This window comes from Rhinoderma darwinii, chromosome 2, assembly GCF_050947455.1.
Source record: "Rhinoderma darwinii isolate aRhiDar2 chromosome 2, aRhiDar2.hap1, whole genome shotgun sequence".
Taxonomy (NCBI): Eukaryota; Metazoa; Chordata; class Amphibia; order Anura; family Rhinodermatidae; genus Rhinoderma; species Rhinoderma darwinii.
Genome location: NC_134688.1, coordinates 403,473,231 through 403,487,690, shown reverse-complemented (window position 1 = coordinate 403,487,690; position 14,460 = coordinate 403,473,231). Strand labels below are relative to the sequence as shown.

The window sequence follows — 14,460 nt, the reverse complement described above, 5'->3', positions numbered from 1 at the left end:
TTGCCATTTTAGAATTTTTATTCATAAAGTTTGAAAATAATAGTAAAAAAAAATAAGCTTTTTTAAGTTTCAGCAATTTTTTTTGGTAATAACATCGTTTTACCCTAAAATAGACATTTTATTTGTGATCGTCATTGTCTACCGTAAATCGTAATATATTACATGTCTATATTAGGGTAATTGGGTCAGCGCTAGCGTTACAAAAATGATTGGCGGGGGGGGGAAACGGTTTTTTTGGGGGGTGGTGTATTTATTATTAATTTTTTTTTGCACTTTACTTTACTATTTTTTTTATTACTATGGTCTGTGCCTCAAAGGTCAAAAAAGACCTTTGGGGAACTTTATATATATTTTTTCTTTCTTTTACACCATCTTTTCCACTGTAACTGGAGCTGCACAGCAGCCCCAGTTACAGGGGAAATCAGCCCTCTCATAGTGACGATTGTCACTAATAGGGCTGTGCTGGGTCTAGTAAGACCCAGCAACAGTCTGTCAGTAACGGCACCCGGCCATCATGTGACCAGTCACATGAACATCGGGAGGAATAGAGAATGCCGCTGCTGCCTCTATTCATATACACAGCGCTCATTGAGCGCTGTGTACAAGTCATCAGAGAAGACAGAAGCAGCGAAAGCTGCTTCTATCCTCTCCTCAGGGTCCCCGGCAGTCACTGACAGCCAAAGACCCGACATTCAGCTGCCCGATCGCGCGGGCAGCAAGTTAAAACCCGAGCCGTAAAAAGTCTAAGGCTCGGGTTTTAAGGACCCTGACCGCTGGCCGTAAAAACACAGCCAGCGGTCGGGAACCAGTTAAACAGTCTTCCGACTGATGATCTCTGCAGCTAAACTGCTCATTCCCACCATCTGGAGACAAACTGATCCACCCACGGGGGAACTTTGGTTAGATAAGTTGCAACACATTTGCAGGCTTGAGGAATTCGCAGCTTGGGTGAACCATTCTAGAGATATATATTTGAGGGTGTGGGATTCATGGCTAGCTCATGGAGATGGTACAATCAGTATATCGTGATATGGCATTATAATATGTCTCATTACTGTTACTATGGTTTATGTACCCTTGTCATGTTCCGTATAATCTACGCTATTTCTGGGTTGGCATTTTGCTTCCCCTTCCCGGGATGTGATTAATTATTTAAACAAGTATGTGAACCCTCACGTTTTATTCTATGAATATCATGAAGTGATGTTTTACCATGATGTATACGCATATATGTGAAATGGTACCGGAAGAAGTCCTTTTTTGTTGTCTTATTATGATTACCTTACGTAATGTTTCTTATTTGTCATACCTTACAGCTCAAGATGTAGCTAATGTATTATTTTAGTTTGGGTACCGCCTGTTTTTGATAGGTAGTTATAACCTATGCATCGCCGACTGTGCGTGATTTTAATGTGATATTATCTGTATGTACTCATACAATGTGTACTGCATGCTCTTCTTTAATTCTAATATGCATTACGGTCTTTTATTGCATCTGTGTACTGTTTTCTTGTGTTAATAAAAAGATTTTGCAAAAAAAATTAAAATTAATGGAATCGACTAAGAAAACAGTCCATCTTTTATGTAAAGGTCCGGCCTGTTTTCGGCATTCAGGACTAAGCTACAGTTTATTTTATTTGTCGTTTATCCCTGCATTCCAAGAGCCATTTTCCACTGATGTAGCTGTATGATGGCTTTTTAGTTTTTTTGGGGGGGGTTTTTGCGCAGTGAGGTGTAGGTTTTATTGCCACCATTTGGGGTGCATATAATTTGAGTGTTTGTTTTTCTTTATCCATTATCTTTTATAGTTTACCATTCTTAGACTTTTTATGAAAAAAAAATATTTATTTAAAAAAAAAATTATATAGAATTTTAATATTTGTTTTTGTTCCAATTCGTTATTGCTTGCCATGATCTGATAGGTAGATACCTATGGCAAGCACCTTATATCTCACAGGTGCCAACGGGTTCAACATCTAACAACCCATCGAAGGGGTAAATCGGCCTGCATCAGTTGTTCTTCTGATTATGGTCGTTACAGTGGGAGTCAGGCTGTCAATCACAGCCAGGCTCCCCTTGTTGATCGCATGGGTACAGCTCCTGGCATGTGTTTTAATGGAGCCTTTAGGCAAGGCAATCCATGACTTACATTTACATCATGGCGGACTAAGGGGTTTGATGTTACAAAATGTTCAGTTTTTAAATTAACACCAAACTTTTTTTTTTTTTTTTTAAACTATATGCTACAGGTTACCCAAAACACGCTCCATGGACAATCTTATCACTGCTTGTGACAGTGGTGGAATACTGACCCGCACTTCTAGTGACCCGAACATAAATAATCATCAAGTTAGCTTGGAATCGCGAGGCAGCAATGATGGTAGCGATTCTGAAAGTCCTGGTCCCCTGCAGCAAGCCACAGATATCAAAACCAACGCAGAAAAGGCAAATGATGAACTCCATAATGTCAGTGAAGCTGATAAAGGAAATACGCAATTATTATTATGCGCTGTAGCCCATAATAATAATGAAGTGATGCAACATGGTAACTCATCAGATACCAAAGGAGAATCTCCAGACTTAAATTGTGACAAAGTTAAACCTGGTCTAGAAAATAACACCGATATACAAGAGCAGACTGTTATGACGATATCCATCACTGATAAGGATCAGCAGGATCGTCCTACCTTGACCAAACCTCCTTGTCCAAACTTGGAGGGTGATATACCTGTCAATACCCCATGTAGAGATTTGACCAAATCTGGTAAGGTAACCATGGAAGCATGTAGGACTGATAGGAAAGCAGCTTCCCAAATCCAAAGAAATGATATTTCTTTTCTAGCATCTAACTGGGAGAGCTTGCACGGAATGATGAAATCTGTTCCTGTAGGTGAAATTGGACTCCGTCGTCATTTCCCATATGAGTACTCTACAAGAAGCCTTCACAGCAAGCATGGAAGACATACAGCAGGTTTATGTGTATCTAGAGATGCCGCAAAGATGCCCTACAACTTCCCTGCCTCAATGCACTGTTCTGGCCCCTCAATGAAATGCTATAGAGGGTTGATAGCTTCTCATAACAGGTCTCTTTACTCTGGTCGATTCTTTCCTTTGGTTTGTCCTTCTCCTGCACCTCTTGTATATCAAGATGACGATGGTTTACCTATTCCTAATGATGTTGTGCAACAACGTTTGAGACAAATGGAAGCTAGTTATAAACAAGAGGTTGACCTGTTGCGAAGGCAGGTGTGGGAGTTGCAGCTACAACTGGAAATTCGACAGTATTGTGCCCCACCTCCAGAACCTGAGGCGGATTATGAAGATGACTTTGTGAGTACTTGAAATGAAGAAACACTACTCATTCTTTGATGTTCACTTATGTCTTCATTTATGCAGTATTTTGCTTTTAGTGGCACGTACTACATTTTTAAATAATGGAAGGATTACAATCTTTCCTATCTCTTCCAGTGCATGTGTGTGGTCAATCCCTATTATGTATGCTGAAAAAAGAGCGGGAATCTTTCAAGGACTTTTCATGACTGCCTGTTGTGTGTAAATAATCTTTATCTGCAGTTCATATAAATATCTTGTTTCCTTTTCTACATGCGCCTGAACAAGGACCTGTATTTTTTGATAATGCATGTGTTATACAAGGGGTTGTGTCATATTTGGAAAAACATTACTCTTTCTTGCAAAAACAGCACCACTCCGGTCCATTAATTTCAATGGAGTTGAGCTGCAATAGCAGACTTGAACTGGCACTGTTTTAAGGAGAAAGCTTCCATGTTTTTTTAATCACCGGCAACCCCTATAAACGTTTTCTGTCACTGACTTTCTAAAAGTAATTTTATATTTCTTCTCCTATGTATATATGTTCTAAATAGACCTGTGTAAAAGAATCAGATGGCAGTGATCTGGATGACCTGTATTCTGACAAAAGTGAAGACCGGCTTTCAGAGACTAGTTGGGAACCAGTGGATAAGAAGGATACTGAGGTAACTGTTTATGGTTGGTCACTGTACACCTTTTTAGAATCACTTTAATATGAAAACTAATGAGGCATAGTAATATAGTCCATTCCGAAAATGTAAAAAAATTTCCATCCCCTCTAATTTTAATTTTACATTTTTATCATTGGGGACACAGCCACTTGGAGGCTGACACTAGGTAGGAAAGGTTTAGGCTCCGCCCAGGCAGGCCATATCCTTCCAACAGACACTGGCTAAATCCGTTTTAGCCTAGTGTCTTTAGGAGGCAGACATGATTTTTCTCAGGTCTGCTGCTGTTGTTTTTTTTTTTTTTTCTTTATTATTTTTAGCTTTATAAATAAATTTTTCTGTCCTTAGCTGCAGGTGTCTTCTTTAGCCTGGGTGCTGGGACACCAGACAGCTCTCTGCACTGTATTTCCCTCACCGCCGGTCACTGAATTTATTGTCTGCAGGTGGCGTGCCAAAAAACCCCGCTATATGTGCGAGGTTGCTGAGAGGTGACCCTGCACACCCAAAGAATTTGGCGGGTATGTATGAATCCTTGTTACGAGGACTGTGTGCTCCCCTTTCAGGACTAAAAACCCCCTCCCTATCCTTACTTAAATTCATCACCTATGTGCATTATTTATTAGGAGGGGACCACCTAACTGGAGAATGCTGACAGTGTTTTGTTTCCTTGTTCGGGGAATAGTCTCTCATCTCTCTGGAGCAATATTCCTGCCCCCTCTGCAGTGTGGAACGAGCGCCGCGCTACTAGTTTCGGAAGCCTCACAGGCCAGACTTTCAAATCTAGCCCCCAGCGAGCTTCGGCCGATAACAGTCAGACCGAAGAAGAGGCATAACTATCAGTCTATCGGACGATTAGTTTTGCTGGATAGGCCACCTGGAAGAAGGGCTCTAAAGGTGGGTCACTTGATAAGAGGAGCCGCTTCTAAAGGCGGGCTTTTCTAGGGACGGTCCGTCCCTCTTTCTGTGACTTCTGCGTCCCTCAGCTTGCGAATGTTGGCATAATTTCACGAATGCTTGTGCCTGTTCTATATCGCCCACTCCCTGGAGCCATTTTCAGCCTCTGCCCGGCAGTTCTCCGTTCCAGGGATTTGGTAGGTTCTTTTTTTTTTTTTTTTTTAAGGGTTCGCATATTTATTTATTTTTTTGTTAGTTGCAGCTTTCCCAGAGGTAATTTTTTTTCTTTAGTTGTCTGTTCCCCTCTCCCTTGTGACATGTCTTCATCTTAGGAGGATTCCATCAAGCAGCCGGCACAGGTGGGCATGGCTACATGTGGCAGATGTAATAAAAGATTTACATTCGGCCAGCCTACCCCATTCTACCCACAACCACTGTCAAAGTGCACCAATGGAAAAATCCTGACCAGCAATTGGCTGTTCCAAAACATATGAAACACATTTCGTTTACAGAAAGATCTCCCTCTGTCGAACCATCTATGTCGCGGATATCAAAGAGCACCACCATTCCATTGTTCGATGCGGCATCACTTAGTGATCCCCTTGACAAAACGTTGGGTTCACAGCCCACGTTTGCCATTGTGGCAGCAGGTTCTGCCTTTCGTTCAGTCTTTTGCCTCTGCCTGGGTGAGCAAGGCCTGCTAGGTTTGGGCGAAGCAACTGTACCGTGGTATTCTGGAAGGAGCCGATCTTGCTTCCCATGTTTCCAAATTTTTGTTTGAGGCCTCCATTGAGTCAGCCCGTTTTTAATTCCTGTGCATTGGATAATTTAATAACTATCTGCTCTATTTGGCTTAAATCTTGGGTCCTTGTTGGCTTTTGTTGGAGGCAAGCTTTTCACACAGTACAAACAAGAGGACTAGCCACCTCAGCAACTCCAGATGCCCGTCTTTTGAGCCTAAACCTGTTTGGCAACTGCATCCCAGGGCACCAAAGCCCTCCTCTTCCAAGACATCTTCAGCCTGAAGCTGCCTCCCCACTCGTGTAGTTTGTTAGAGTGGGGGGGGGACGGGGACTTTCCTTTCAGGAGACATGGTTGGCTGATGTGGATAATGCCTGGGTTCGTGAGGTGGTGTCGACAGGGTACAAGATAGAATTCTCGACCCTTCTGCCAGCCGACAAGATCAAAACCATATGAGCCGTGGTGACTCCTTCACCGAGACACTCCCTCTTCCATCTATTTGTGCATGTGGGTTCTCAGCAGGGTGGTGTGAACATTCAAGGTAGTTTCATATGCACAGTTCCACTCAAGGCCTCTACAAGGGGGTATTCCTCTCGTGCTGGAAGACGTTCCAGGATTCACTGGACATCTTAATTCTCCTGCCCTCTCAGAATTATCAGGATGTTGGTAGACCTGGCCAGGCATTCCAGTGGGATGGATTTTTCTTCTCTAAGTGACATTTCATTTCGAACGATGCCAGCCTATGCAGGTGGAGAACAGTTCCTGGCCTCTACACAGTCCTGGGCTCTTGGCCACCAGAGGAGACGACCTTACAGATCAACTTTCTGAAATTGAGGGCAATCTTTCCCACTGGACTCTTCTTCAAGGTCGCCTGGTCAGAGCCCAAACTGAAATTTCCATAGCAGTCGTTTATCTGTATCACCAAGGCGGCACAAGGAGCCTTGTGGCACTGTGGAAGTTTTCTCATATCCTCCTCTGGGCAGAGAAGCATTTGCCAGCTGTGGGCATAGTCTATGTATTGGGACTGGACAATTGGGCCGCAGACTTTTGCAAAAGACTGGCTCCGGGAGAATGGTCTCTTCACCCAGACATCTTTTATCAAATTTGCCAGAATTGGGGCACCCCAGATGTAGATCTTTCGGGTTTTGTCCCAATAAAAAGGTTCCAGCCTATTTAGCCAGAGCATGAAATTCCATGGTCGATGAACTGGTCACCCCTTGGGAGGATTTTGCTCTTCTGTATTTCTTCCCTCCTGCTCCTACCCAGAGTACTCAAGAGAATCAAGAGTTAAGGCCTTCCCGTGATCCTGGTGGCACAAGACTGACTTTGTTGGCTCTGGTACACAGACCTGATCAACCTATTCACGGTTGCACCTTGACGTCTTCCACTATAACCCGACCTCCGTTCCCAAGGTCCGCTATTCCACAGTGTGGCTGTTGAAGCTGAGGTTTTGAGAGTCCCGAAACCTCAATCAGCCAAAGTGTACCAACGTACATGGAAGGCTTATTTTCGCTAGTATGAACAGCGCAGTTTTCATCCCGTGGTATGTATTACACTAAGAATCCTTTGCTTCCTGCCAGCCAATCTTCAACAGGGATTTGGCTTATTTAATATCTCTGCTCTGTCTTATCCTTTTTCAGCGAACATTGGCTTTTCGCTCTCGGGTAAATACTTTTTTGCAGGCGGTGGCTTATACGGTTCCTGCCTTCAGACTAAAAAAAACACTAAACCTTGAAATCGTAGCTTGATCTTGGGGACTTTTTTTTTCAAGTTGCTCCTTTTGAACCCTTGAGGGAAATTTTGCAGTTTAAAGTTTCCCCGAAAGTTGCTTTCCTGGTGGCCAATACATCCATCAGATGGGTATCAGAGCTAACGGATTTGTCCAGACAAAAGGTGGTGTTCCGCCCCATTCTGTCTCTTCCCCCAAAAGTGGTCTCTCATTATTGATTTGAAAAGCAGAGTCCTTCCTTTCTTTTGTCTTGATGTGGTGAGCAGTCCACATCAATCTGACCGGCAGAGTAGTTTTGGTGCTCAGATTCTGTTTTTAACTGTCCATTCTGCAAGAGCCTCCTGGACAGTAAGGCATCAAGGTTCAGTCACTCAGGTCTGCAGGGGCTAATACCTGTGCTTCGGTGCACCCCTTCACAAAATGTTACCAGATCCATTGGCTGCCTACTGATGCCAGTCTTGGTGATCTGGCTGTTTGGTTGGGTTTTTCGTGTGTGGGTGTGTCTGATTCTGTCAAACGGATTTAGCCAGTGACTGTGGGGAGGGTATGGCCTGCCTTGGCAAATCCAAGACTTTTTTCCTACATAGTGTTAGTCTAATCACCTAGTGGGAAAGGGCCTATACCCATTGCGCTGTGTCCCCCAAAAATCGAAATTTCGGGCGTTTTAGGACATTTTGTAGGACTAAAAACTGCAGATAGGTTCCATTTTAATTTCCTGCTGATCTGTCCTGTTTGGTTGGTAAACCGCTGTAGGGGGTGGTACTGTGCAGTAAGATATGGATCAGTAAGCCACGTTGCTAACAGAGCAGAGTGGGGAGGCTCCTTCTGCAGGCAATTGTTTTACAGCCATATGCAGGATTGTGAGGAGGGGAAATGCCTGATTTCCTGAAATGCACATACGCATAAGAATTATATCTATTTTTCATTATTAATTGCAATATGTGAGTGTAAGAGCAAAGTAAAGCAGGAAATTAAGGGAGGAATTGCTGTGTTTTGGTTTTGGTTTTTTTAATGCAGTTTTGTATGTTTAGTGTTCCTTTTAAGAGGATCTATCAGTTCTGCTAATTTAATCTGCTCGTATTTAATGACATTTTTTTAAATGAATTCCCTATATATATTAGCAGAGCAGCGGATTTCGCTCAGTATTACAGGACACCGTTTCTACTTTCATTTCAGCATTGTGAAGTCCAAATTTGATGAGTTTTCTCTTGTATGGAAGATAACTGTGAGGGGGGAGCTGATTCTTACATTTACAGCATTTTAATGGAAGAGTGGGGCCTTGTGCCTTGATCTGATCCATAGAAATACAATGGAAGAATTGATTTCCCCTGTTATTCTCATAAATTCACCGGGAAAAAATCTCAAACTTGACAAATTAATGAATCATAACATCTGAAAAAGCAGCAAAAAAAATGGCCGATTTTTTTAAATTATTTTTTCTCCTAATTTCTGCTAATAAATATAGGGAATTCATTTAAAAAAATGTCATTAAATACGAGCAGTTTAAAAAAAAGTTTTTTGTTTTTTTTATACTCCAAAATGGTTCTTTCAAACCCTGACTCGTCCCGCAAAAGAGCCCACCTACGGTTAGATTGACGGAAAAATTAGAAAGTTCTGGCTGTCAAGGAAATGTATTAGTCCTTTATACTTTCTCTCTTTTATTATCCATACCTGGTTTGGGCTTCAAAAACCGCATAAAAGAACATGAACAAAACCTGGTTAAAACCTGCACGTGTACTATGATCCTTAGGCTATGTTCACACGGAGTATTTTGGGGGAGGAATATCTGCCTCAAAATTCCGTTTGAGCCATTGAGCGCCGCGGGCATAAAACAGCGCGAAATACGCTTTCTCTGCCTCCCATTGAAGTCAATGGGAGGTCAGAGGCGGAAGCGCCCGAAGATAGGGCATGTCGCTTCTTTTTAAAACTGCCTCGCGGGAAAAAGACGCCGACGCCTCCCATTGAAATCAATGGGAGGCGTTCTCGGGCCGTTTTTGCCGAGTTTTGCGACGCGGTTTCCGCGTCAAAATACCCCGTGTGAACATAGCCTTAGTTTCCTAACAAGCGTCCTGATTTGGGTAAAAATATCAGAACAGCTGTCAGATTTTGCGGTCTGTGGACTTCCTATGATGTGTGTTTAAATATTCCACGACACTCCAAATTTGACTGCAATGCTAAATCCAAAGTTTTATTGAAGCCAAATTATCTATCCAAGTAAACTTAATCTATGTGCTACATTGTGGAATTCTCTCATCCCTTTTACATTTATCTGGATAATTTGCTTTCAACAAAAACTTTAAATGATTGCAATATTTAGAGAGCTGTTGAATTTTTGGGTAGATTGTAAAGCTTGTATGGAGTGTATAACATTTCAGTTTTTGGTTTTCCCAAATAAAAGGTTACAAGATGGGTCCCTGACCACATGGCTTCACATTGTTTTAACTGTGACTGTGAATTCTGGTTGGCCAAACGGAGGCATCACTGCAGGTAAATAACCATGTCTGCTTGCAGCTCCAACTTAAAAGAATAGTTTGTTTCTGAATCTACTCTCTCAAAGGATTAAATTAAAAAGTATATGTGCATAAAGCCCTCCATCTCAATATGGAGAACACTGATATTTATTTTTTTTTGCAAGTATTTGTTCCATAATTTTATCAAGGAACTAATCATTGTGAGGGATGGCTATAGTAATGTCCCGGTGCAAGAACCCGAGCTATGATTGATCGCATATTACAGCAGTGATTGCTGAACGTTAGGGTGACATGGCTGTGCTGCTGCAGTGTCAATAAAAGTATGACTTGGTGTTGCCCCCTATAGGCCCCATTATCTCTTTAAAACATCAGGCAGGTCATCCATCATAAGTGGGGTGTATTTGTGTGTAAAGACCAAAAATCTCATGAAATTGCACACATAGCGAATTGGTTACGGATTTGTGGGAGGAAAATCTGCAGCAGAAGATTAAAAAAAATCTCACCTACACACTGCTGAGAATTTTCCGCACAGAAATCAGAGTATGCGCAATGTAGAAAAAGTGAGATCCGCAGCAAAATCGACATGTAACACATGCAGATTTTGCTGCGGAAAATCCGCAATAAGTCTGCTGCATGTGTAACTACCCCTAAAGTCATGACCTTTAACATACGTAACGGAATGTAGAATATTTGAGGGCTAGCGTCTGATCATTAAAGCCCTTAGTCTTTCAAGTGTTCCCAGTTAAAAGCGAAGTGCAACGAAAGCTGCAGAAGAAAGATAGTTCAAAATTCTTTCATTGAAACCAATTCCAAAAAAAAGTGATTTATATATTCTTTTCCCACATAATACATGCAGTGGAATATAATAATAAAAGTAAAATAAAAAGCTGCAATGGTGTACATTAGCCTTTAAGTCTGTAAAAGAGAAATAATGTGTGGGCTACAAGATTTAAAAAAAAAATATTTCTAAAAACTTTCCTGTGATTATATGGGAAATGCACGTTTTCTTCCTGTATAAACATTCAGTTGATAGTTCTGTTCATTAAAACCCATGTGTTGTAGCTGCCATAAAGCGCGCCTCCTGCTTTACTAATAGTCAAGTTCTAGTACAATCTGCTCCCTTAGGGTATGCCCACACAAGATTGATACGCTGCAGATTGCCCATTGTGGAAAATACCCAGCGAATCCACAACTGCAATAAAAAACGGCAGCAAATCGTGCTGGGGATTTATTTTTCTCTGTGGAATTCACTTAAGATTTTCCACTGTGGATTTTAGTAAAATGTGCACCTGCGGAAGTTCAGCGGATTTGATGTGGTTCCGCAACGGAAACCCAGTGTAGTTTACAACAATTCATTGATTGTGGATTTTGAGTTGTCCATGAAAATCTATAGGGAAAATATGCAGCAACTCCACAACAATTCGGCATCATAAATTTAACATTCTGTGGATTTCAATTTGACACAGCGAGATAATTTCCACACATATTGTCTGCTGATTTATTTCTGTTTCAGCAGCCAGTGGGTGCAATTTGTTCAAATTTCATCCAGTTTGCTGCTACTGTAAACCGTGCGTTACTGGCGAGATGCATACAGAACATTATGTATAGTGTTGCTATCTTCCCTTTTTTATTTTTTAATGGATGGTTGCATAAATAAACTTAAATGTGAAAAATATTTTAAGGTCCTGTTCTATTTTCGCTGAACTATGTGTGCGAGTAACTCTTTAATGTTTTTCTAGGAACTGTGGAAACGTTTTTTGTGCTGACTGCTGTCACTTGAAGCTTCCAATTCCTGACCAACAGCTCTACGACCCAGTTTTGGTTTGCAATACATGTTATGACAACATCCAAGTCAGTCGAGCTAGGGAGCTTATGTCCCAGCAGCTAAAGAAACCACTAGCTGCTGCATCAAGCTGAGTGCTGACTAATAGATGTCTGGCTTTAAGCTCCTTCTTTAGTTCCTTGCAGCCAAAATGAAAATGGAAAAGAACGGCGTGACTACTAATACGTAAGCATGTCGGTGTTTGCCTCCTTCATTGTAAGCAACACACCCGGCTGACCTTAGCGTTACATTTCTGCGCCAGGACAGAGTTGTTCCCCACGTAAAGTGTAGAATTTGTGATGGACTTTTAGGGTTCTCTGTATCAATTAGAAGATTTTGGTATTCGATTTTCTCTTGGCGTGGTTAGGGTCAAATTCCTTTTGTTGAGGGTTTCTTTTAGGGATGTGGACAGAAAAGCTGGTCAAGAGAAGAAAGGCGACAAGAATTCAAGCTGCATTTTCCTTGTGGTGTTTTCCTTTTTTTTGTTCCTTTTTAATATATATATAATATATATTATATGTGTGAATGGTCCTGTATTGTGGTCTGATAGGGATGTCCCCCGCTGCCTTTGATCTGGAGTAAACTGAAAATGAGGTTAAAATGTTCTTGGATTGGGCCCTTTTCACCATAATATGCAGGGTTTTACATGTAAATACTAGGGTCAGAGTGTTACAAAACTGTGAATTTTAACCCTTTTCTTGGTGGAGGAGTTTGCTGCAAATGGTTGTTGGCCTCTTGCTGCTAAGGGTTGAATTGGAGTTCCTCTATTTGTATGTCTTCAACTTTAGGGCGATTATACCCTATACTTCTACACTGATATTTTTATCTGTATCTATAGACCTTTACTTTCCTTGGTTTGTCTTTCTTATGTTTGTTTTTTGGTAATTCTACCTTTTGTTCAAATCCTTAAAACTTGATTCCTGTGTGGTTAAAGCGTCCTCTTTAAGTCTTGGAAGTTCTCTGGTATCTGTTTGAGGGGCTTCATGTTAAATGCTGCTATTTGAATTTTTGTGCACTTAACCAATGTTACCCAGACAAGGGATGAAACGTTAATACCAAAAGGTTTTGTGATGCCAGAATTTTTTTTTTTTTTTTTTCTAATGCTCTGTAAAGTGCCACTTTGTTGTATAAATCAGCCATGATGTGTCATATCAGAATTAACCCTTGGTTCCTGCTAGCGTTTTTGTTTTTTTTGTAAAAAAACAACAATACTTATGAGTTTCACGCTTGGTTTAGGAGATAAATTATTCTCCACTTTAAAAAAAAAAGTCCGACAAAGATGTAGCAGCAAGACTGCTGGCAGTGGATTCCTTTTTTTTTTACATGATAGTCTAGATCTATACCCACTATGCCGTCTTTTGGTGACATCAATTGTGAAGTCGTTCCAAAAGCAACTTGTACAATGTTTTCTATGCAGCGCCTATTTTACCGATCTGTTTAACAACCTTGGTACACTATGGTTCCGTGCAGTAGAAAACTTGTTAGACAATATTGTCTCACCCGACTTGCATGGCTATTACCTGGGAGGAGAAAGATGAATGTTGCAACGATCACCCACTGGAAGATATGCCATTTTTAACCAGGTTTAATCCCTATAGGTATGGTTATGTAAGTTAAACATTCTTATTTCATATAGGGAATCTGGTATATCGTGTAGTTTTATCATACATGCAGTACACCATAAGCATGTGGCACAGCTTCCAGCTTTGCCCTCATGAAGTGCATTTATGTATGGTGTAAAAAATTCGGGACCGTTCCTCAAAGACAAACTCAAGTGAAGTCACAAGCTTGGTACCGCGTATCAATATTACTGACGAAAACAACAGTCTATAGTTTATGGGCTCTGTTTATTAGGGACTCCTGCCATGAACAATCCGGATTGTTACCTAGGCTTTGTTGCCTTGATCTTGATTCTTACTCTCTGGTGAGCAAACCAGATGGGAGATCTAAGAAGATCTTGATGTACCGCTAATAATTCTACTTATATATTTTAGAACGTGGATTAATTTAACCAGCCAGTCACAAAATGCAATAATTTGCAAACTGAATAATACGAGAAGTGAAGGAAAGTTTTCCGTTATTGCTGCCTCATTTCAGTAGCATGTGTGATGTTCCCTTCCCAGGAGAATATTTTATTGTGATGTGGAAATGTTCATGGGGGAAAATATTCCATAACCGTGTACTGTGGAAAGAATGCATTATGTTTGTCTACCTTGTCCCTCAAAGCAGAGCATTTGAGAAGGGAATTACTTCAACTGGAAAGCACCAGAATAAAAACAATTTAATCTGATGGGTCAAGCAAAAAGAAATAAATGTTAATACTGAATACATCTCTGTAAGATATTATGTGTTCAACCTGATATGTGCTGTGACAATTAAGACACTTCAAATAAAATAATTATTATACCGGTGACCGTCTGCATTCAGATATTGTGTGATTATTATGCATCAGCATTTCACCGACAAGACATGGTGAATGTAGTTCTGAAATAATCCTGGTGTTGGAGAGAGGTTGACTTGTAGAATTCAATTATTCCAGTCTGGTTGTTCAGGCATAAAATTCTGGACAAGACCTGAGAGCTGACAAAGGTCCTCGAGTTGGGTGGGTCCCTAACAAATATTCTATATCATCGGTGAATATACCTGTGTGGTATATTCACACGGTGCAGTCAAATCACCGTTTATTGCTGCAACTACCGCAAAATGTGGAAAATTCTGCAAAGAAAAGCTCATAAACCGCGATTTGACCACATCATGTGAATATACCCTTGCTGCTCTGAATGAGCAGGTGAGAAGAGTAAGCTC

At 41.1% G+C, this 14,460-nt stretch overlaps 1 protein-coding gene across 2 annotated transcripts in view; it reads left to right on the top strand.

The window, feature by feature from the left end:
- Positions 1–14,068, top strand: part of MTMR4 (myotubularin related protein 4) — an 81,037-nt gene extending 66,969 nt beyond the window's left edge. For both annotated transcript variants that reach the window (XM_075854098.1, XM_075854097.1), the window contains 4 exons: positions 2,250–3,330; positions 3,885–3,995; positions 9,761–9,849; positions 11,573–14,068. In XM_075854098.1, coding sequence (XP_075710213.1) covers positions 2,250–3,330; positions 3,885–3,995; positions 9,761–9,849; positions 11,573–11,750 — 1,459 coding nt within the window. In that variant the 3' untranslated portion in view covers positions 11,751–14,068. The remainder of the gene's footprint in view (positions 1–2,249; positions 3,331–3,884; positions 3,996–9,760; positions 9,850–11,572) is intronic.
- Positions 14,069–14,460: the final 392 nt, after the last annotated feature.